This window comes from Scyliorhinus canicula, chromosome 12 (genome assembly GCF_902713615.1).
Source record: "Scyliorhinus canicula chromosome 12, sScyCan1.1, whole genome shotgun sequence".
NCBI lineage: Eukaryota > Metazoa > Chordata > Chondrichthyes > Carcharhiniformes > Scyliorhinidae > Scyliorhinus > Scyliorhinus canicula.
This window is the reverse complement of record NC_052157.1, coordinates 93,835,269-93,860,733: the sequence shown is the minus strand read 5'-3', so window position 1 is coordinate 93,860,733 and position 25,465 is coordinate 93,835,269. Positions and strand designations below refer to the sequence as shown.

General features: G+C 45.1%; 1 protein-coding gene across 1 annotated transcript in view; it reads right to left on the bottom strand.

Moving 5' to 3' along the window:
- The window catches only part of LOC119974298 (trichohyalin-like), a 188,988-nt gene that overhangs the window by 66,810 nt on the left and 96,713 nt on the right, over positions 1 to 25,465 (bottom strand). The window contains exons 11-15 of the mRNA XM_038813070.1: positions 24,800 to 24,826; positions 23,312 to 23,338; positions 22,156 to 22,182; positions 3,234 to 3,269; positions 838 to 864 (exon numbers count right to left, since the gene is read on the bottom strand). Coding sequence (XP_038668998.1) covers positions 838 to 864; positions 3,234 to 3,269; positions 22,156 to 22,182; positions 23,312 to 23,338; positions 24,800 to 24,826 — 144 coding nt within the window. The remainder of the gene's footprint in view (positions 1 to 837; positions 865 to 3,233; positions 3,270 to 22,155; positions 22,183 to 23,311; positions 23,339 to 24,799; positions 24,827 to 25,465) is intronic.

Sequence of the window (25,465 nt, the reverse complement as noted above, 5' to 3'; positions counted from 1 at the left end):
ATTTCTGCAGAAAATTAGACAACACTTTTGAACTCGTGGAACAAATCTTCCAGATCGGTTAAGAATTATTATTTTTTGTTTAATTTTGCCGAGGGCGTAATGAAGCTCAAGATTAAAATCTATGCTGTCACAATATGAAGCACTTTGTGCCCTTTTTCTTCGCCTTTTGGGGTAACCCAACTGCGGGGGGGGGGGGGGGGTTGGTAAAGTGCTCAGTATCACTAACAATGCTGGGTACGCGAGCTTCATTCTAGCCTTTTACATAGAACATAGAACAGTACAGCACAGAACAGGCCCTTCAGCCCTCAATGTTGTGCCGAGCCATGATCACCCTACTCAAACCCACGTATCCACCCTATACCCGTAACCCAACAACCCCCCCCCCTTAACCTTACTTTTATTAGGACACTACGGGCAATTTAGCATGGCCAATCCACTAACCCGCACATCTTTGGACTGTGGGGAGGAAACCGGAGCACCCGGAGGAAACCCACGCACACAGGGGAGGATGTGCAGACTCCACACAGACAGTGACCCAGCCGGGAATCGAACCTGGGACCCTGGAGCTGTGAAGCATTTATGCTAACCACCATGCTACCCTGCTGCCCCTTTTGTGACTGTTTGTGTGGCGTTTTCACACTCTCGCCCGTCTGGGTGGCCTTCCTCCCACAGACCAAAGATGAACGTTTTAGATGGAGTGTCCCTGCTAAAAATTGCCCCTTTGTGTCCGAGGATGTGCAGGATCGGTGGATACGCCATGCTAAAATGGCGCATTGTGTTCAAGGATGTTCAGTTTTCGGTGGATTGGCGATGGTAAAATACATTGTTGCCACTTGCCGTCTGGTTTCATCTTTCCATCCTTTCCTTAAGGAAAAAAAAAACATTGTTGCTCATACTTGCGAAACTTGAGTTCATTACTACAAATCGGCTCTCCGGCGGTGCTATTCACCAGGGAAATGGTGCATGTTACCAATAGCAAAGGGAGACTGCGAACAGATCCAAAGCAGGTCAGTCGGGCATTCGAGACATTCTACCGGAGACTGTACACCACAGAGCCCCCCGTCGGGATGCGGGAATGAACCAGTCCTTGACAGACTGAAACTGCCAGTGGTTGGTGGAAGAACAGACGGGGGAGCTCGAACCACCAATAGACTGGGGGAAATCATGGAAGCATCAGCTCCATGCGGCGGGTATTTTTCCCGGGACCCGATGGGTTCCTGGTGGACGACTACAAAACATTCGCACCAGTCCTGGCCGCACACAGAAGGAACATGTTCGTGGATTCGCTGACAGTGGCATCCAAACCCGACGCTAGCGCAGGCCACAATCTCACGAATACCCAAAAAGTTAAAGACCTGATGGAATGTGGATCATTTAGACTCATTTCACTACTGAACGGGGATGCAAAATACTCGGAAAGGTCCTGGCAAAAGACTGGAGGGCTGCATTTCCATAGGTGGTCGCAGAGGACGAGACGGGCTTTTTCAGGGTAAGCAGCTCACAGCGAACATCTGGCGGCTGCTGAATGTGATAACGAACCCCTCCCCCCCCCCACCGGTCTCAGGGAGAGAACACCTGAAGTGATCGTCCCCCTGGATGCAGAAAATGAATTTGACCGAGTCGAATGGTGCTGCCTCCTCGAGGTACTGGAACGATTTGGGCGAGGAGCGGGATTCACTGCCTGGGTGAGGCTCCTGTACAATGCTCCTAAAGCGAGTGTCCGAACAAACAGCAACCAGCTCTGAATGCTTCCAGCTACAGAGAGAAACATGACAGGGCTGTCCCCTGTACACACTTTCGTTCGCGCTAGCGATCAAACCCCTCGCCATTGCCCTGCGGGAAGCAAAACGCTGGAAATGAACCCGGAGAGAAGACAGAGTGCACCAGTCTCCATCTTTGCAGATGACCTGCTCCTCTTTCGCTCAAGGCCACAGGAGGGACTGAAGGCAATACTGCAGATACTGAACGAGTTTGGAACCATCTTGGGCAACAAATGTAACCTGGGAAGAAGCGGGATATTCCCAGTGACGTCAGAAGCGGGAGGGAGAGAGGTGAATGGACTGCCGTTCAAAATGGCCCAGAACAGATTCCGTTACCTGGTAATCAGAAAATGGGAGGGCGAATTGTGTACAGAGGTGGGATAGGGACTCTGGAGCGAAGCACTGAGCAAGGTGATCTCCACCTCCTCCTGCCCAATTCTAAGCTTAATACAGCTCAATGTAGTGCACAGAGCGAACCTGACCAGAACCCGGACGAGCAGGTTCTTCACTAAATTGAAGGACAAATGTGAACGATGCCAGAGGGGCCGGGCCAACCATACCCACATGTATTGGGCTTGCCCAAAGCTTGCTGGATTCTGGACAGACTTTTATAAAGCAATGTACAAGTTTGTGGGGGTGAGGGTGATGCCATGCCCAATCGTGGCAATCTTAGGGATATAGAAGCAGTCAGAGCTAAGCATGGGGAAGGGGGCCAACGCCCTTGCTTTAGCTTCCCTAATGGCATGCTGCAGAATGCGAGGGTCAGAGACAGGCTTCCTGGATACGTGGGGGCAGTTCTTCGGCCTGTTACAAACCTGTCGAGGCCAGTGACGAGAGTAAACCAGGGGAGAAAAAAGATGAACAACCAAAGGACTGTGCAACCCGGGGAGACGGGGGGGGGGGGGGGGGGGGCTCGCGGGGGGTGGGGGGGGGTTGGGGGGGGTTTGGGGGGAGAAACATGGGGAAACCACGACAAAAGAGAAAGGGTGTTGAAACCAATGGGGGTGCGAGGGAGGAGGAGGGAGGGTATATCATAGACCGAACCATAGAGCAGCAAAATATATATACAGTTAGTCAATTGAAGGACAAAACAAACCTCTCTGTAAAATGAAGCAAATTAGCGCAGGCAAGAAAAAATTAATGTATATAAGTAACAACTAATTATAAATATGAGAAAAGCCAATAAAAAGTTTTGGAAAAAAAGACATGCATGTTTGCCTGGTAAGTCATTTGAAATGCTTCCGGTCATAGAACCTCAATGTAATGCAACAAAAAATCTGGTTCATTCTCCACGAATTGATGCTCGCAATTGATCCCTCTTAATCATTTATTTGATGGAGGCACTGTTCAATCGTCTTTGGATACAAACACCATTCATTGCCGATGCTACTGTGCCTCTGACATTTCACATCTCTGGTTGAACCAAAGTACTACTTGCAAGGTAACAAAATAAAACATACAATTACGCCTTACCCATGCCATGTATAATATCTGTCAGCTTCTTCACCTCTGAAATAAATACAAACGTCTCCAAATTAGCACGCTCCCAATGAGGAATTGAACAAACGTATGTGACATAAAATAGGATAATTAGTTAGGATAATGTAGAGGATAGAGCCGGTCTGTTGGTAGTGAGTTAACAGACAAAGAACAACGAAATTGAGCGAAGCATGGCCATAAAGGGGGTGGGGAGCCTCGTGCAGAGGATGGCAAAAATAATGCTGTGTAACAAGAAGCCCAGGTTTGAGGAATGCGAAGTGAGCCATTCAGGATATATGGCCAGGTCAGGTGGTGTATAGGATGACCTATGGGAATCTTGTATGTGAAACATGATGCCATTTGAATATGTGCAGAGATCACTTTGTCCTCGGCCTCACTTGGCCCTAGGAGCTTCAGGAGACTATGTGTTCTGAATCACTATAGAGCGGGTCCGCCTTGGGAGTTGTTTAAAAATAAATAATACCATACCTTCAGATCCCTCTCGAGTTTTATTGGGACCAGACTGACGGGTAAAGAACTTAATTTGTCAACCGAGAACCAAAAACGAAATTAGAAAATAAGAGAAAAATAAATAAAATGGGAAGAAACAGCAGAAGTAAAATAAATACCTGAATTGAAAATGGATGGATGGAACAAATGATTAAAAAAATGAACGAAAGAATGTGAGGAATCAAAGAATGAGAAAGGGGGAAAGAAAGATGGAGATGAATAAATGGACGCCATGATTGCATAACAAGTAATTAATAAATCACGAAAATATGAAGAAGAAAAACATAAATAAAAAAAGAAAGAGAGAACGAAAAAAGAAAGAAAGAAAATATAGAGTAAACCACACTGTAGATTTAGTATCAAGAAAGATAAACATTTTAAAGGTTATCAGTGGCAAATTCACCTCATGCTCTTCAAAGCTATCCACGATGGAATTTGCCATGGTTTACAGCATCTTCATCTGACATATTTGCAGACACGAGGAGAAGTGAGTTGGTCAAATATGGCTTCAATTTGAACTGGGAGTTGGGTGCACCGGGCGTAAAACTATGTTTCCTAGCTCTGTATGTATTATTTTGGACAGAGAAAGAAGCTGAACTCTGTTTACTTTCGGTGGTCGCATCCAGGGAGTGGATAACATAGTAGTCAGTACCATCAGTATCAATTACAAGGGTCACGATTTCAAAGTGAGAGGGGGAAAAGTTTAAGGGAGATGTGTGTGGAAAGTTTTTTACGCAGAGGGTGGTGGGTGCCTGGAATGCTTTGCAAGCGGAGGTGGTAGAGGCTGGTACGATAGCATCATTTATGATGCATCTGGACAGATATATGAACGGGTGGGTAAGAGAGAGAAGTAGACCTTGGATAATAGGCAACAGGTTGAGATAAATGATCTGGATCGGCGCAGGCTGGGAGGGCCGAAGGACTTGTTCCTGTGCTGTAATTTTCTTTGTTCTTTCTTTCTTTAAAAATAAAAGTGGCAGCGCAATTCTAAAAGTTTCAATGCTAGTGGTTCTGGAAGCCTCATACAGAGGGTAGCTGAGGCCGAGGGCTCTTTTTTATATTTATTTACGGGATACGAGCGTGGGTCATTCGATCTGCATTTATTGCTTTCCCTGTTGACCTCAGAAGGTGGTTTTAATTTGCCTTCCTGAACCGCTGAAGACATTGGGAAGAAGTAACAACGTGTTGTCAAGCGGCTGTGAAGGATCGGCCAGATATGTCTAAGTCAGTGTGGTGAGTAACTTGGGCGGGTATCTGCACGTGGTGTGGTTCCCAGGTATCTGCTGCTTTTGGTCTTCTTGATGGTAGTGGTCGTGAGTTTGGAAGGTGCTGTCCATGAAACCTTTCTGAGTTACTGCCGTGCATATTTTTGATGGTACGCATGGCTGCCACTCTTCGTCAGTGGTGGAGTGTTTGAATGTTTGGGGCCTCACGGTAGCATGGTGGTTAGCATCAATGCTTCACAGCTCCAGGGTCCCAGGTTCGATTCCCGGCTGGGTCACTGTCTGTGTGGAGTCTGCACGTCCTCCCCGTGTGTGCGTGGGTTTCCTCCGGGTGCCCCGGTTTCCTCCCACAGTCCAAAGATGTGTTAGGTGGATTGGCCATGCTAAATTGCCCGTAGTGTAAGATTAATGGGGGGGGATTGTTGGGTTACGGGTATGTGGGTTTAAGTAGGGTGATCATTGCTCGGCACAACATCGAGGGCCGAAGGGCCTGTTCTGTGCTCTACTGTTCTATGTTCAGAATGTTTGTGAAAGGGGGAGGAATCAGGCAGACTGCTTTGTCGCGGACGGTGCCGAACGTCTTATAATCTCTATTGCCACAGGTAGGCATGCATTAACACTGCAATGAAGTTACTGTGAAAATGCACTATTCGCCACATTCTGGCGCCTGTTCGGGTCCACAGAAGGATAATACAGAACGTCCAATTTGCATAATCTTCAGGGTTGTTGGAGCTGCGCATCTCCCGGCGAGTTGGGTGTATTCCATTGCACTCCTGACTTGTGCCTTGTAGATGGTGGACATGCATTTTATTGTGGGAGGGGGTGTAAGGCGATGAGTCACTCCTCGTAGGATTACCAGCCTTTGACCTTCCCTGGTCGCCAGAGCATTAATATCGCTCGTCCTGTTCAGTTTTCGATCAATGGCAACCGCAAGTATGTTGATTTTGGGGGCTTCAGCAATGCCAATGCCATTGAACGTCAAGGAGTAGTGGTTCGATCATCTCTTCTAGGAGACTGTCATTGTCTGGCATTGTGTTGCACAAATGTAACTTGACACTTTTGTGCTCAAGACTGAATATTGTCCAGGTCTTGCCGCAATTGGACATGGTCTGCTTCATTGTCTGATGTGTCGCAACTGCTGCTGAATATTATGTAGTCATCCACAAACATCCATATGTCTGACCTGATGATGGAAGGGTGTTCATTGATGAAGCACTTGAAGGTGATCCAGTCTAGGACACGACCCTGCGGAACACCTGCTGCGATGCCCTGAAACTGAGATGATTGACCTTCAACTACTCCAACCACTGACCTTTGTTCCAGGTCTGACTCCAACCAGCTGAGAGCTGTTTCGCTAATTTCCATCGAGTCCAATTTAGCGAAAATCCTTTAATGTCACATTCGTTCAAACGCGGCATTGATGTCAAGGGCCATCTCTCCCACCTCATCTCTGGCATTGAGCTCTATTTATCATATTTGCAGTTAGGCTGCACTGAGGTCAGAAGCTCAGTGACTCTGGCGGAACCCAACTGAGCATCCGTGAGCATGTTATTGCTAAGGACGTGTCGTTTAATCGAACTGTTGATGATTTCTTCCATCACTTTGGTAATGATGGAGAATCGACTGGGCGGTAATTGGATGGGTTGGATTTTTCGTGTTTCGAGTTTATAGGGCACACCAGGCAAATTGTCCAACTTGACACATCGATGCCAGTGTTGTGAACAGTCCAGGGAGAGATTGGCTTGTGGTAGAGCACGTTTTGGAGCACACATCTTCAGCATTATTGCCGGGATATTGTCAGAACGTTCGTTGTGGAATCGCGTATATCTGTCTGTTACTTGCTGCTAATGCTGTTTGGCACAACAACTTCCTGTTTCACAGCACCAGCTGCTGTAAAGTAGTTGGGAGCAATGATCCCGGCTTCTGTTGACTCGGGTATAAAGGGACTCGATTCCCCGGCGTGATTCTCGGTGGCACGCCTTCCGCTGGTGCTCTTCCCTACGTTTGCCAAAAGGATGTCCGAGTGAAACCACTCCAGGCATTGCGAAAGCCATGAATGGAGGTGCGGTTGTCGTGGAAAATAAATTCAAACGACCAGAGAATTCAAAATATGCTCGCTAAGTATCTTGTAGTTTCTTGCAGGAAGAGACGGTGACGGAATATTCTGAAGGATAATCAATGGTGGGCGGGATGGATATTCGCTGATTGTCGATTCCTCAGTGTGGGGACGTCTTCGGGAATTGGTCAGTGGGAAACCGCAGGGTGGGTGAGGTGTCCAGTACGGATGTTTTCAGTTGTGGGAGAGGTCGGCAGCACCGACGAGAGTTCACGCTCGTCAGGGGTGGGTTCTGCAAGGAGTCTGGATAAGTCATCAGGTCGTTAAAGGTTGTGAGAGCACTAGTGTTTACATCCAATATTAGATCGTGTGGCAGTGGTGGTTACTGGGGAGGATAGATCAGGGATGAGGGTGTTGTCAGAGTGCGGGTAGCGTATTCCTGGAGCGGTTGAGTAGATGAGTGGGGAGAAAGTTTCGCGGGTGGTTGTGCAATTGTTTTTTTCAGTGAAGGGAGTCCCAGAACGAGTGGTCGTTTAGAACAAATATAAAGGAGCGGGGATAGTTGGGATGTAATTGTGGTTGGTGAGGTCAGGTGCCTTGATGTAGCCATGCCTGTGTTAGGTGACCGTTCAGTGTGTAAAGATGTTCAGTGGGAAAGACAGTTTGGAGATGGGGTTCAGTCTGGTTCTGGGGAGCGCAGTAGGATTGTTGGACGTGCAGTCAGGGATGCAAAGGTGTCGTCGCTGTGACAGGGCGCAGTGCAGGGTGAGGAAGGTGGAAGCGGACGGCGATTACCGGCAGGATCTTGGTGTTGGGAATTGCGGTTTGCGGCAGGGCATCTGGTGTATATTCACACAGACATTGGAAGTATTTTCACTTCTCCAAACATTTTTTCGTGTCACTATTATTGGACAGCTGTCAGAATATTCTGATGATTGGAATTTTAATCAAAGTAATGAATTGTTCCCATTGGTAGGCGATTTTCAAACTGAAGCTTGTACTTCCTGTTAAATTGCGGCTACATCGTCATCCTGTGTGCCGCCTCCATCCCTCATTTTTGCCAACGCACCACTCTCCCATCCTCCTCAGTTTGGAACACCCTTGTACCGATTTCATCAGCAATCGCAACCAGCAAGTTACTGCCATTACACAAGCACACTGAGAATTGACATTTATAATTGACTCGGCGTGATTTTCTTATTTATAATTCTGGAATTGTACAGATCTAAGCGTAGCGTATTTCACAATTATAAATACGTATAAAGCACATAAACTTGCGAATCGTTCCAATGAGTTCACTCCATAGAAATGTGAGCTACTGCATTTGCCCGCTCTGTTACCGTAGACCTGGAACTTGATTTGCTCTCTTATTAATTTCAAGTATGTATCAAATTACAGCTGTAAGCTACAGATCCCCTCTACTTCCACTGCCGTCGTAAACATCGAGCTCACAGGCACTCGCAGAGTATCTGTAAAATAAAATCTCTGACATCCATCTTACATCGCCACCGAAGACCATTGAATTGTTAGTTATTGTGCGATGAATTCTGAGGACATAACTGCATTTTATAACCCATAAACCAGGCAAGAAAATGTTACACTGCGATCAAATCTCCCATCAATTTCATTCGTGCAATGGAGATGAGTCTCAGATTCTCTATTTACAGTGGGCCTGATTCGCCATACCCCTGGCGCATGTTTTTCGGCGGCGCTCTGTTCGCTGGTAGAACGTGGGGATTGGGGGCGGGGCGCGTATGGCGCTGCGCGGGTCGCTGCTAGCGGGACTTGCAGTCATGACATGCTGACTATTAGCTCACTATATGCTTCCACTATCAAAGTTCGAAGAACATGCAGCCACCTGCCTCGTCCATATCTCCAGGAAACCGTTTATAAGCCTTCCGTGAAGAAAACATTACAGTCGCCAATATTTTCTGCGAAATTCCATCATCTGACACATCAATCTGTGTAATTCGATGTGTCATATGTGTTACAATTCTGCTGAACCTATTCCGTGTTTAGTTTAATTTGCGATCGCTCAAACACACAGGCGCACACACGCAGCGTAATTTTAAGAGATAACACCTTTGGCTCCAGGCTGACTTATTGTCAATCTTGTTAACCATGTTATGAGTTTATTTATACTTAATTCGTTAGTTACAGACCCTGGCACATGCGGAACACATGGCGTTTGACCGTCTAGTATATGGATAGGCTTTTCATTCTCTTCAACATCGTGTTTTCCTCTCCATGTATTGCGGATCGAGTCCACGGAAGCGTTGAGTGCCTTCAAAAATAAACGTGCAAAGTGCAGCATTTTGAGCAACGACGAGCCAGCGCCGGGCATGAGGTAACAGCGAGGATTTTGTTCACTCTTTCCCAATATATTTCTGATCACCCCGACGCGTGTTCTTTGTCTTGCTGAAGAATCCTCAGATCCCCGACGTCAGAGAACAACAGTTGTTTCGTGATTCTTATCTTTGCTATTTTAGAGACATATCGCGGCCATCGATTTGGGTTGAAGTGGCAAACGGCTCAATTCTTTGCATGCCAGCTTGTTCGGGTCCTCTCCTCTTTATTTGGCCTGCCTTGCGTCTGAACTCTCGTCTTATCAATGAACCTGGAGAACCATCACCGCCGTCCATCCTCTCCAAGGAAAACAAATACATACCTAACGGATTGTTAGCTGCTTTCCTGATTAGTTTTGACAAATTAAAGGTCGCAGTAAACCCTTTTTAGTTAAGGCTTACTGCCGTTAAATAACCTTTTGACTGGTGCTTTCATCGATGCTTTCTTAAAAATGCGTATTTAAAACAGGTAGCAGTTTCCCTCCACCATCCTTGTATATTTCTTCATCAGAACAATAAATGATATTGCGCAACCATGATCTGGCTTTTAGCAATCCATTGCGGATATTCTCACGAACTCCAAAACGCCCAAGTCGCTGTTACTCTATTTCCATTGTTGTTTGTTTTTTTACTGCATGCTGCCCACGGTAATCTGGCGTGCTCCTATAAATTGTGACCATAAATGCTTGGTTATATAAGGATCTCACTTAAGCCACCGTGCAAACCTATTCCACCTGCAATTCTCAACATAGTATTGAAGAATAATGTGAACCCTTTTGTTGCTCTCTCTAATCCACCTACTGTTATAAATTTTCGATGCAAGCCCTTAACACGAAATTACTTCTCAGCTCTCAGCCTATCCAAAATTTTCGGACTTTGTATCTCGCAATTAGATCGGCTGCCTATGTTTCTAATGACATTTGTGAACCGCGTTCTCTTCTTCATTTACATCAGTTATGTATTAAAATGATAGGACTGTTCATCCGCTCTATTCATATAGACCATAATCATATTTGTGGCTCATTGTAGCACACTGGCAGTGTTGTCATTCTGTTGGAAAACGTTTTGGTTCCACCTTTTCTTGACTTTTTGATGTAGCGGTCAATTTGTATATTTCCGTCGTGGCTGTTAACCAAATAAGATGCGATATTGTGAGTTGTAAGGAGGATTCAGAGGTTTGAACTGGATTTAGACAGGCTCAGTGGTTAGACAACAACGTTACAGGTAGACAAATATGTAGAGGAATTATCAAGTCATCAGCTGTGTTAGGAGAAAACCGAACTGCAAATAAAATGTTACAGAGTAGCAGATTGATGTTCTCTGCGAGGTCGATGCCCTTGGTTTTGAACTATTAAAATGTAACATGCAGCTGCAATAACATATTGGGAAGGCAAATGTTATGTTGGCCATTATTGCATTCAGCAGAGAACAAAGTGTGTCTTCCGCACATTGTATAAATCTTTGCAGACGCGAATAATGCACCACTGTGTAATGTTTGGTCTACTTATCTAAGGCAAGATATGCTTGCGAGTGAGTAAGTGGAGAAAAGTCCCATTAGACCAATGGCCCTTTGAGGGGATATTGATGATGTGTTCTCCAGACTTTTGAATACTTAGAGCTGATGCCATTGATGAAATCACAATCCGTCAAAACTTGACAGAATAGATATTGGAAAGATGTTTCAGCTTGAATAGTCGATGAAGAGAATATAGTGACTCTGAATGAACAATTCGATATTTTGGGCTGAGAGGGATAGGACATTTTTCATTAAGAGTGTGGTGAAAATTTTGATGCTCCACATTAGAGACGTGGAGTCATTGGAGAGTCACTAACGATGTTTATGCGGACCGAATATTGCTATAAGAACATGTTAATATACGAACTCGGAGCACGAGAGTGCCATCTGGCCCCTCGAGCCTGCGCCGCCATTCAATTAGATCATGGCTGATATTTTTTGGACTGAGCTGCAATTTCTGGCTCGAGCACCATAACCCTTAATCCCTTTATTCTTCAAAAAGCTATCTATCTTTATCTTAAAAATATTTAATGAAAGAGCCTCAACGGCTTCACTGGGCAAGGACTTTCATATATTCACAATCCTTTGGGTGACGAAGTTCTTCCTAAACTCAGTCCTAAATCTACTTCCCCTTATTTTGAGGGTATGTCCCCTAGTTCTTCTTTCTCCCGCCAGTGCAAACAACCTGCCCGCACTATCCTAATCGATTCCCTTCGGATTTTAAAAGTTTCCTATAAATCCCGCCGCATCCTTCTAAATTCCAACGAGTACATTCCCAGTCCCTACCTCAACCGTCTCCTCGTAATCCAACCCTTCAACTCTGGGATTAACCTAGTGCATCTCCTCTGCACACCCTCCAGTGCCAGTAAGTCATTTCTCAGGTAAGGAGACCGAAACTGAACACAACACTCCAGGTGTGGGTTTCATTAACACCATACTCATTGCAGCATTACCTCCCTAGTGTTAACCTCCATCCCTCGAGCAATGAAGGACAAAACTCGATTGCCTTCTTAATCACCCGTTGCACCTGTAAACCAACTTTTTGCGACTCAAGCATTCAACCAGGTCTCTCTTCACAGCGACGTGTTTTAATATTTTATCATTTAAATAATAATCCCTTTTTGCAATTATTAACACCAAAATGGATAACCTCACATTTGTCAACATTCTTTTCCATCTTCCTGACCCTTGTCCATTCACTTAACCTATCCAAATCCCACTGCATTCTTCCGGTATCCTCTGCACACTTTGATTTACCACTCATCTTAGTATCGTCCGCAAACATTGCACTTGGTCCACAACTACAAATCATCTATAAATTGGGAACAATTGTGAGCCCTACACCGAACCCTGAGCTAATGATTGCCAACCAGAGAAACACCCATTAATCTCCACTCTTTGCTTTTTATTTATCAACCAATCCTCTATCCATGCTACTAATTTATCCATAATGCTATGCATCTTTATCTTATAGAACATAGAACATAGAACATAGAACGATGCAGCGCAGTACAGGCCCTTCGGCCCTCGATGTTGCACCGACATGGAAAAAATCTAAAGGCCATCTAACCTACACTATGCCCTTATCATGCCATGTGCTTATCCAATCAATTTTTAAATAATGCCCCAATGTTGGCATGTTCACTACTGTTGCAGGTAGGGCATTCAACTGCCTCACCACTCTTTGCGTAAAAAAAACCTACCTCTGACCTCTGTCCTATATCTAGTACCCCCTCAATTTAAGGCTATGTCCCCTCGTGCTAGCCACCTCCATCCGCGGGAGGAAGGCTCTCGCTGTCCACCCTATCTAACCCTCTGATCATATTTGTATGCCTCTATTAAGTCACCTCTAACCTTCTTCTCTCTAACGAAAACAACCTCAAGTCCATCAGCCTTTCCTCATAAGATTTTCCCTCCATACCAGGCAACATCCTGGTAAATCTCCTCTGCACCCGTTCCAAAGCTTCCACGTCCTTTCTATAATGAGGCGACCAGAACTGTACGCAATACTCCAAATGCGGCCGTACTAGAGTTTTATACAACTGCAACATGACCTCATGGCTCCGGAACTCAATCCCTCTACCAATAAACGCCAACACACCATAGGCCTTCTTCACAACCCTATCAACCTGGGTGACAACTTTCAGGGATCTATGTACATGGACACCGAGATCCCTCTGCTCATCCACACTACCAAGAATTTTATCATTAGCCAAATATTCCGCATTTCTGTTATTCTTTCCAAAGTGAATCATCTCACACTTCTCCACATTAAACTCCATTTGCCACCTCTCAGCCCAGCTCTGCAGCGTATCTATGTCCCTCTGTAACCTGCAACATCCTTCTGCACTGTCTACAACTCCACCGACTTTAGTGTCGTCTGCAAATTTACTCACCCCTCCTTCTGCGCCCTCCTCTAGGTCATTTATAAAAATGACAAACTGCAACGGCCCCATAACAGATCCTTGTGGTACGCCACTCGTAACTGAACTCCATTCTGAACATTTCCCATCAACTACCACTCTCTGTCTTCTTTCAACTAGCCAATTTCTGATCCACATCTCTAAATCACCCTCAATCCCCAGCCTCCGTATTTTCTGCAATAGCCGACCGTGGGGAACCTTATCAAACGCTTTACTGAAATCCATATACACCACATCAACTGCTCTACCCTCGTCTACCTGTTCAGTCACCTTCTCAAAGAACTCGATAAGGTTTGTGAGGCATGACCGACCCTTCACAAAACCATGCTGACTGTCCCTAATCATATTATTCCTATCTAGATGATTATAAATCGTATCTTTTATAATCCTCTCCAAGACTCTACCCACCACAGACGTTAGGCTCACCGGCCTATAGTTACCGGGGTTATCTCTACTCCCCTTCTTGAACAAAGGGACCACATTGCTATCCTCTCAGTCCTCTGGCACTATTCTGTAGCCATGAAGACCTAAAATCAAAGCCAAAGGCTCAGCAATCTCTTCCCTGGCTTCCCAGAGAATCCTAGGTTAAATGCCATCCGGCCCCGGGGACTTATCTATTTTCACCGTGTCCAGAATTGCCAACACTTCTTCCCTACGCACCTCAATGCCATCTATTCTAATAGCCTGGGTCTCAGCATTCTCCTCCACAATATTTTCTTTTTCTTCAGTGAATACTGACGAAAAGTATTCATTTAGTATCTCGCTTATCTCCTCAGCCTCCACACACAACTTCCCACCACTGTCCTTGACTGGCCCTACTCTTACCCTAGTCATTATTTTATTCCTGACATACCTATAGAAAGCTTTTGGGTTTTCCTTGATCCTACCTGCCAAAGACTTCTCATGTCCCCTCCTTGCTCGTCTCAGCTCTCTCTTTAGATCCTTCCTCGCTTCCTTGTAACTATCAAGCGCCCCAACTGAAACTTTACGCCTCATCTTCACATAGGCCTCCTTCTTCCTCTTAACAAGAGATTCCACTTCATTGGTAAACCACGGTTCCCTCGCTCGACCCCTTCCTCCCTGCCTGACTGGTACGTACTTATCAAGAACATGCAATAGCTGTTCCTTGAACAAGCTCCACATATCCAGTGTGCCCAACCCTTGCAGCCTACTTCTCCAACCACACATCCTAAGTCATGTCTAATGGCATCATAATTGCCCTTCCCCCAGCTATAACTCTTGCCCTGCGGGGTATACTTATCCCTTTCCATCACTAACGTAAAGGTCACCGAATTGTGGTCACTGCTTCCAAAGTGCTCACCTACCTCCAGATCTAACACCTGGCCTGGTTCATTACCCAGAACCAAATCCAATGTGGCCACGCCTCTTGTTGGCCTGTCAACATATTGTGTCAGGAAACCCTCCTGCACACATTGTACAAAGAATGACCCATCTAATGTACTCGAACTATATCTTTTCCAGTCAATATTTGGAAAGTTAAAGTCTCCCATAACAACTACCCTGTTACTTTCGCTCTTTTCCAGAATCATTTTCGCCATCCTTTCCTCTACATCCCTAGAACTATTAGGTGGCCTATAGAAAACTCCCAACAGGGTGACCTCTCCTTTCCTGTTTCTAACCTCAGCCCATACTACCTCAGAAGAAGAGTCCCCATCTAGCATCCTTTCCGCCACCGTAATACTGTCGTTGACTAGCAGCGCCACACCTCCCCCTCTTTTGCCCCCTGCTCTGAGCTTACTAAAACACCTCAACCCCGGAACCTGCAACAACCATTCCTGTCCCTGCTCTATCCATGTCTCTGAAATGGCCACAACATCGAAGTCCCAGGTACCAACCCATGCTGCCAGTTCCCCTACCTTATTTCGTATACTCCTGGCATTGAAGCAGAAATCTTTTGTGTAGCACCTTATCAATCGCTTTCTGGAAATCCAGATATATCACATCCATTGGCTCCTCGTTATCTACCGCAATGGTAATGCACCCGAAAAGTTCCACTAAATTAGTTAGGCACGACCAGCCCTTTATTAACCCATGCTGCGTCTTCCCACTGGAACAATATCCATCCAGATGCCTCGCTATTTCTTCCTTTTCGTGTTTTGATAATAGATTCCAGCATCTTCTAAACTGCCGAAGTTAAGTTAACTGGCCAATAATCACCGCTTTCTGCCGACCTGCTTTTTAAAACAGTGGTGTCACGTTTGCATATACATCTTCTTGATTGGCGGAGTTGCCTCGAGAGACATAATTTCATATTATTGCACCTATTTTTGATGTTGCTCCGTCTGTTGTCATTTTGTGTTATAGGCTGAACGGCATTCAATTCAAATTGCCGTCCTTCCCAGCAGCCTCTCGCATACATACCGAAGATGCCTTTACTGCCTGCTCCGTTCAATTCTTCGGAATGATCACCGATCTAACATTCTGCATTTTTACTCCCTGATGATTAGCCAAGTAACACACAGACCATGAATCTTTATCTTGTGATGCATTGTGGAGACTTTCATTGCTCCTCAATCTCGACAATCCAGAGCTGGAACTGAAGCAGCTATACCCATTTTCTACACCCCTATTCCCTGAAGACACGTGAAGAGTGCTAAGCAGCAAATGGTCTAAGCATGAGAATCAAAAGTTTCAGACGCCCCTACGGAACCATCCACCTTATCCATGGATAATTTAATTTGCCACATTTTGTAGATTATTAGTGTCTTTTCATGCTTCCCTATATGCTGAAGTATGTTACAAGCCGTATTGAAGCATTTAAATTAATATCTACTGTGACTGATTCACTGAACTTATGAGTTGCTCATTTGAGGGACGTCTCCAGTTTACAGATCGTCATGCTAAATCCTCATCAAATGGTCCTTTACCCCCTTTGCTGTGACGTGGCAATTTGATTTTTAATTCTAGAACAGATACGTCCGGGTTTCTTCAACTGCTCCAGCCGTCTGTTAATCACCTTTCATGTTACCACCCCGTGGTGGATAGGAATCATAGAATCCCTACAGCGCAGAATGTCGCCATTCGGCCCATCGGGTTTCCTCTGGCCCTTGCTTTGGGAGAGCACAATTTCTCGGTCCACTCCCCCACCCCCATCCGCGTAACCCCACCGAACGTGTGGGCAGTATAACGTGGCCAATTCACCTAACCAGTACGTCTTTGGTCTCTGGGAGAAAACAGGAGTACCCGGAGGAAACACACGTGAAACGGGTAGAACGTGCAAACTCCACGCAGATAGTCACCCGAGGTCATTGCTGGCGCTGTGAAGTAACCCTGCTTACCAGTTGTTCGGGTCAAGCACGCTCGCCATATTAATTTCAACCCAATTTTCCTCGGCACATTTCCGTTCTGCTATAAAACAAATTTAACGCCACTGTGTCTGTTTTCTAAGGATGATTTGTCTGCTATCACAGTTCAGTTCTGAGCCCCAATTGTACGTAATGAAATTGCGTCTACAATTGGAAGCAGAACAAGTCAATTAGTCATGTACAGCTTAGTCACGCTTGAATCCTTGAAAAACATTCTGCAAGTTTATCTTGAATCAATGTACTCCATGTCGCATTGAAGATAACCTGGTAAATGTTCCGAAGGTAAATAATGCTGGATGATCTCAGCCGGTCTCACAGCATATGTGGTGAGAGAAAGGAGCTAATTAGCTAGCTAATAACCTCGCTCTCCGGAGGTCAAGGAGACACATCCTCAGTGAGTAAGACATATCCAGAGTGGGAATTGGAACTTGGAAATTTGGTGCAGTGAGGTAATTCGGTGCAGAGTAGGAGAAGCTGCTTTTCCCCTCCTGTTTTGTTATCTTTCTTCTGGCCTGTAACTGTTAATCTGCAGGGAGAGAACCAGAGAATATCCGGGGATGGTAAGTGATTTTTATTTTTATATTTGTTACCTTTTCAAATTGTGTTGGTTTTTTTATTGGACGGGGGGGGGGGTGGGGGGGTCGGAACCTGAAGTGACATCACATTAATGCTGTGTCCTCATTGCCTGGTTGGGAATCGGCATTAAATTTAAAAATTAAACATTTTAAACTAATAAAATAAAATAAATCAATTACTTAATTGTAACTTCTAGGAGATCGGAGAGTACTGTATTTAGCTTTCACATTTATAGTAGAAATCTAGTGCTCGGAAACATAGTTAACAGTAACTTTAAAAAAAATTAAAATTTACTAATTAATTAACGCAATGTCAATTAGAGGGGTACACTGCACTAATTGTGAGATGTGGCAGGTTCGGGCGGCGTCCAGCGTCCCGGATGACTTCATCTGAACAAAATGCACACAACTGGAGCTCATCATAGACCGTATGGTTCGGTTGGAACAGCAGTTGGATGCACTGAGGAGCATGCATGTGGTGGGAAGAGTCACAGATTGCAGTTATATAAATCTGGTCACATTCAGTGTGCAGGCAAGGAAATGGGTGACCACCAGAAGGGGCAGGCAGTCAGTGCAGGAACCCCTTGTGGTTTCCCCCTCTCAAAGAGATATACCCCTCAGGTTACTGTAGGGGGAATAGCTTATCGGGGGAAACTGCAGCAGCCAGAGCAGTGCCACCATGACTGACTCTGATGTTCAGCAGGGTGGGTGAAAGCGATGATGAGCAATAGTAATAGGGGAATCTCTCGTCCGGGGCACAGATAGGTACATCTGACGGCGCGAAAGAGACTCCAGGATGGTCTGTTGCCTCCCTGGTGCCAGGGTCCAGGAAGTGTCAGAACGGGTAGCGGGCATCCTGAAGGGAAGAGCAAAGAGGCAGGGGTTGTTGTACATCTTGGTAGTAACTACGTAGGCAGGATGGGGCATGAGGTCCTGCATCAGGAGTTCGGCGAGCTCGGAAGAAAGTTAAAGGACAGGACCTCTCGGGTTGTAATCTCGGTATGACTCCCTGTGCTACGTGCGACTGAGGCTAGAAATAAGAAGATAGAGCAGCTACACACGTGGCTAAACAGCTGGTATAAAAGGGAGGGTTACCGTTATCTGCACCAGGGGAGCTCTTGCGAGGCAGGTGTGACCAGTATGAGGAGAACGGGTTGCATCAAAACTGGAGAGGCACAAATATCCTGGCCGCGAGGTTTGCTTGTGTCACACTGGACGGTTTAAACTAGTATGTCAGGGGGGTGGCTACCGGAACAATAGGTCAGAGGGTGAAAGTGTTGAGGGAGAACTAGGGATTAGGGCTAGTGTGGCTCTCAGGAACAGCACACAGGGAGATGTTGTTGAAAATAGTGGGTCTGGTGGCCTGAAGTGCATTTGTTTCAATGCAAGAAGTATTACTGGTAAGGCAGATGAACTTAGAGCTTGGATTAGTGCTTGGAATATTGATGTTGCTGCCATTACAGAGACCTGGTTGCCTAAAGGACAGGATTAGTAGCTAAAGGTTCCAGGATTTAGATGTTTCAGGCGGGAGTTGTAGAACTGGTTAGGGAGAATATCACAGATGCACTACTGGAGGATACCTCAGAGGGCAGCGAGGCTCTATGAATAGAGATCAGGAAAAAGAAGGGACCAATCACAATGTTGGGGCCTCCCAACAGCCAGCGGGAGATGGAGGACCAGATAGGTAGACAGGTTTACGAAACGAGCAAAAACAACAGGGTTGTTGTGATGGGAGACTTTAACTTCCCCAATATTCACTCGGACTCACATAGTGCTAGGGGCTTCGACAGGGAAGAGTTTGTATGAAGCATCCAGGAGGGCTTCTTAAAATATTACGTCGCTAGTCCAACGAGGCAAGGGCCTGTACCGGACCCGGTATTGGGGTGAGCCCGGCCTGTTGGTAGAAGATTTAGTCGGATAGCATTTCGGGAACAGTGACCAAAATTCAGTAAATTTTAATGTGCTGGTGGCCAAAGATAAGAGTGTTCCTAGGGTGAATGTGCTAAATTGGGGGAAGGATAATTATAACAATATTAGGTGGGAACTGAAGAATCTAGATTGGGGGCGGATGCTTGAGGGTAAATCAACATCTGACATGTGGGAGGCTTTCAAATGTCAGTTGAAAGGAATTCGGGACTTGCATGTTCCTATGCTGAAGAAGGATAAATGCGGCAAATTTCGGGAACGTTGGGAAAGTGAGATACAGTAGGCCTCGTCAAAAAGAAAAACAATGCATTTTTCAGGGATGGAAGGCTGGGAAGAGGCGAAGCCTGTGTGGAATATAAGGAAATTAGGAATGAACTTAAGAAAGGAGTGAGGAGGGCATAAAGATGTCACAAAATGTCATTGGAAAATAGTGTTAAGGAAAATCCCAAGGCTTTTTACAGGTACATAAAAAGCAAGAGAGTAGCCAGGGAAAGGGTTGGCCCACTGAAGGATAAGCAAGGTAATCTATGTGTGGAGCCAGAGGAAATAGGCGAGTTACTAAATGGATACTTTGCATCAGTATTCAGCAAAGCGAAGGAATTGGTGGATGTTCAGTCTGGAGAAGGGTGTGTAGATAGCCTGGGTAACGTTGAGATCCAAAACGACGAGGTGTTGGGCTCCCTCAAACATTTTAAGTTAGATAAGTACCCAGGGCCTGGTGGGATCTACTACAGAATACTGAAGGAGGCTAGAGAGGAAATTGCAGAGGACTTGACAGAAATCTTTGAATCCTCACTGTCTCCAGGTGGTGTTCCGGAGGACTAGAGAATAGTCCTTTAAGGTGAGTAGCAAACTGGCAGCACGGTGGCGCAGTTGGTTAGCCCTGATGCCTCACTGCACCGAGGTCACAGGTTCGATCCCGGGTCTGGGTCACTGGCCGTGTGGAGTATGCATATTATCCCCGTGTTTGCATGGGTTTCGCCCCAACAACCAAAAGCTGAACAGGTGAGATGGATTGGCCTCGCTAAATTGCCCCTTAATTAGAAAAAATGAATTGGGTGCTATAAATTTATTCAAACAAAAAGGTCGTAAGGATAATCCAGGGAACTACTGGCCGGTGAGCCTTACGTCAGTGGTAGGGAAATGACTATAGTGAATTCTTCGAGATACGATGTACTCCAATTTGGAAGCAAATGGACGTCTTAGCGAGAGGCAGCATGGTTTTGTTAAGGGGTTTTCATGCCTCACTAACTTGATAGAGTTTTTCAAAGAGGTCGCAAAGATGATTGATAGATGTAGGGCAGTGGATGTTGTCTATGTGGATTTAATTAAGGCCTTTGACATGGCCCCTCGTGGAAGATTAGTGCAAAAGGTGAGGTCACACGTTATCAGGGGTGAGCTGGTAAGATGGATACAGAACTGGCTCGGTCATAGAAGGCAGAGAGTAGCAATGGAAGGGTGCTTTTCTGATTGGAGGGCTCTGACTTGTGGTGTTTCGCAGTGGTCAGTGCTGGGACCTTTGCTGTTCGTAGCATGTACAAATGATTTGGAGGAAAATGTAACTAGTCTGATTTGTACGTTTGAAGACGACAGAAAACGTGGTGTAATTGCAGACAGCGATGAGGAATGTCAGAGGATACAGCAGGATTTAGATCATTCGGAGACTTTGGCAGTGAGATGGCAGATGGAGCATCATCCGGACAAATGTGAGGTAATGCACTTTGGAAGGTCTAATGCAAGTTGGGAATATACAGTGAATGGTAGAACCCTCAAGAGGATTGATAGTCATAGAGGTCTCTGTGTACAGACATACAGGTCACGGAAAGGGTAACACAGCTGGAGAAGGTAATCAAGAAGGCATACGGTATGCTCGCCTTCATTGGCCGGGGCATTGAGTATAAGAATTGACAAGTCATGTTGCAGCTGTATAGAACCCTACTTAGTCCATACTTGGAGTATAGTGTCCAATTCTGGTCGCCACACTACCAGAAGGATCTGGGCGCTTTAGAGAGGGAGCAGAAGAGATTTACCAGGATGTTGCCTAATATGGAGAGCATTAGCTATGAGGAGCGGTTGAATAAACTCGGTTTGATCTCACTGGAACAACGGAGGTTGAGGGACGACCTGATAGAGTTTACAAAATAATGAGGGGCATAGACAGAGTGGATAGTCAGAGGCTTTTTCCCAGGATAGAGGGGTCAATTACAAGGGGGCATAGTTTTAAGGTGCGCGGGGCAAGGCTTATTGGAGTTGTACGAGGCAAGATTTTTACACAGAGGGTAGTGGGTGCCTTGAACGCGCTGCTGGAGGAGATGGTGGATGCAGGGACGAAAGTGACATTTACGGGCATCTTGACAAATACATGAATAGGATGGGAATAGAGAGATAGGGACCCGGTTGTGCAGAAGATTTTAGTTTAGACAGGCAGCATGGTCGAAGGGCCTGTTCATGTGCTGTACATTTCTTTGTTCTTTGTTGTTCTTTGAGTCTGAATGACTCCGTCAAATTTAGAGAGAAGTGGGATTAGAATGGTATTTCAACTATTGGGGGTGGTTGGGGGCGGGGTCAGTGGGGCGGTATAATGGACCAGCAACATATGGATATTGGAAAAGATGCGATGGTCAAAAAAACTAATCCTTTTTCCAGTTCTCTCTATCTTTGACAATGAGTCATCCAGTTTCGAAACTTTGGCATATCTCTACACTCTCAAATGATCTATGACTGTGGTTCTGTGTCGATTTTAGATTCCAGAATCCGCAATGATTTGTTTTTTCTTTGCTTTCACCTGAATATTTCAACGTTCTCTCACATTCTAATTCTACTAACTCCGTATCTTTTTTATAAATTGGTGCATCAAACATTCGAAGGATAATGTAGTTGTCGTGTTCTTCATTTTCGTTAAGCATAACGTCGCGTTTGTTGATGAAGGTGTCTAAACCTAATAATATCACTTTCAAAATCATGATCAATTGCATTTCAGATAATGTATGCAAATCATTTGTCATAAACGATTTACCTAGCTCTTTCGCAAGCACTGATTTGCCTAGGGTGAAATATGCAGTTAATAGCACCAATGTAAGATATTGCAGATGTATGGAATTTTATCTGATCATGAATCCTTGTATTTTGCTCGAATTCTTATTTTTGCATTTTAAAATGGGAAAGACCACAGTTTTTCTTTCTATGCAACTGTAACAAGCAATTTCAGGTCATGATGTAATGCACAACAAATTACCAAACTGCATGTTTGGATCTTTACGTTCAGTTAGGTTGCAAAATTGTTCCGAATGTGCTGGAATAAATTCAACTCAGAGTCCCACCAGCAAGCCCCAGTTGGCACGGGAATGGGTTTCTGGGATATTGTAAAAGGCAAAGGGATATGAAATGAAATGAATGAAAATCGCTTATTGTCACGAGTAGGCTTCAATGAAGTTACTGTGAAAAGCCCCTAGTCGCCACGTTCCGGCGCCTGTCCGGGGAGGCTGGTACGGGAATCGAACCGTGCTGCTGGACTGCTTGGTCTGCTTTATAAGCCAGCGATTTAGCCTTGTGAGCTAAACCAGCCCCTAATATGTAAAAGTAAGGTTAGGGGGGGGGGGTTGTTGGGTCACGGGTATAGGGTGGATACGTGGGTTTGAGTAGGGTGATCATTGCTCGGCACAACATCGAGGGCCGAAGTGCCTATTCTGTGCTGTACTGTTCTATATTAATCCAAGTGCAATATTCCTCAATCAGCCTGGTTGCATTTTAAATTTGGAGTTGGCTTCTATCCGTTCTGCCTCAAGGCATTGTACAATTATTTCAGTTCTGCAAAGATACATACTCATTTTAATATTCGACGTCGCGGACTGTAATGAAATGAGGATCTATTCATCTGCAAGAAACACCTGGGTGAATGCAGTAGTTGTGTTCCTTTCATGAGCCTCGACAATTGACTGACCTACGGAACACTGAATATTCAAGATAGTATAGATGTTGATGTTAATATTAATGTTACTGCCCGAGAACAATTGCCACCGGCAGTATCAAGTTTCTCAAATTCCTGGCGGGATCATAATGTACACCATTAGGACAGAGATAGGATTCTCTGCCTGCCTATTATATTTCTTCACAGCACATGGAATGCATGGACGACGATTATTTCCACGAAATGATTGGCTGCTGTTGCTTACTCAAGTCTTGAATTAGTTTCTCGATGTCTGCAATTTATAGAAAGTTCAACAGAGTGTAGAAAATCGACGTACATTCGTCCCCTGTTAACGTCTAATCATATGATTTCATCACGATATTCATTTCATTGGTCTGTCGCTATCAATTAAAATATTAAAATATGATTGAGGTCCATTCCTCCAACAGATGCCAAAGATTTTTGAATTTTTGCAATTGTGTTATATTTAAATGAATAGCTCGCTGCCGTACACAACGACCCTCATCATAGATGATTTGCAGCAGTTAATAGTCATTCCATCCACAGCTGCACAAACTAAGACCATTAATTTAGTTTACTTCCGTTAAAGTCCTCTTCTACTACGTCCGATGCCCTTTTTATATTCAATAGACTTGTTTTTACTCCAGGGTACTCAATTCACTTTTCCAAATTAGGGGCAATTTAATATGACCAATCCACCTACACTGCACATCGTTGGGTTGTGGGGGCGAAACTCACGCAAACACGGGGAGAATGTGCAAACTCCACCCGGACAGTGACCCAGAGCCGGGATCGAACCGGAGACCTTGGTGCCGTGAGTGAAATTCAATAAACCGCCGCATTTCTGCCAAATACTTTAATTTCACTGGCATATGGTAGGATTGTGATTTTCATGTGCCGAGGTGTGCGAGCAGCTATCTGACTGCATTTCACGTTTACCACAGCAATTGAGCGTGCTGTCTGCAGCAGTATCGGTTACAACACTAACAGGTGATGTTCACATAACAAGAAAACCCTCAACATATCAATTGCATTGATGCAATTATGGCATGAACACTAAATTTTGAACGACAGCAAATCCTTGATCTTAACGGAGGATCGTTAGGATAATACCATGGCAGGCAAGGCGACAGAAGCATGGAAAACTGCTGACCGTTGCAATTCCGTGCGTTGAAAATTAACGTGGATGCATATTTGGAGGAATATTGGAGTGGAGAAAATAACTGTTGGTGCGATTACAAGATCAATTCGATCTTCACACGGCTCATATGATTGGCTACTGCATTGACTTCACATTGTCTTCTGAGACTATTGTATTTATTATTTCCTGGTACGTTGGTGTCGTAGGCCCACCTCGAATGATTTGAATGACTTATTTTACATTACACAGAAAAATCAGGAAGCAATCACATTGATGTGCGTCTAGAGTTCTACATAGTACGAACTTGAAGGGAATTCCCGAAAGAACCGGGTGGTTCAGATAATCCATTGGGCACACTACTAATGTTTCATGTTTATTAATTGAAATTAATTTCCGCCAAGGTAGTATAGCGGTTTGAAGTAACTTCCCCAGGTATGTGCGCAAACTTCTGCATTGCGAGTATCTTGGCAAAACTACTTCGCGATCCCTCGTAGTTAGCACGTTGTTTTCAGCCAGCAAGGTTAACACAACCCCCCAGAGTGGCACAGCAGATATTGCAACATACCGCAGACATGGATATATTAATGTTACCTGGATCGTATACACCTTTGCACTCTCCTTTCAAGAAAGACAAAACGGTAGAATTCATGTTCATGGGCCTCACGGTAGCATGGTGGTTAGCATCAATGCTTCACAGCTCCAGGGTCCCAGGTTCGATTCCCGGCTGGGTCTCTGTGTGGAGTCTGCACGTCCTCCCCGTGTGTGCGTGGGTTTCCTCCGGGTGCTCCGGTTTCCTCCCACAGTCCAAAGATGTGCGGGTTAGGTGGATTGGCCATGCTGAATTGCCCGTAGTGTAAGGTTAATGGGGGGATTGTTGGGTTACGGGTATACGAGTTCCGTGGGTTTAAGTAGGGTGATCATTGCTCGGCACAACATCGAGGGCCGAAGGGCCTGTTCTGTGCTGTACTGTTCTATGTTCTATGTACACGCACATACATTACTTAATGGATTTAACTCTGGTCTTCGCCGCTGTTTATAGCCTAGAATACAATAAACCTCTCACAACATCTGCCAATATATGCAGATTTTTAAAAATTGTCTGACCCTCATGCTTTTAGCATAACGTGCATAACATTTTCTCCATCAATACTTCCTGGTGATTGAAGTTTGAACTTCAGGCAAGTCTCTGTATTTAACAGTCCTCGTTGTGAAATATATATTGAGTGCATAAACTGAGGTTGTTTTTGTTTTGTTTTC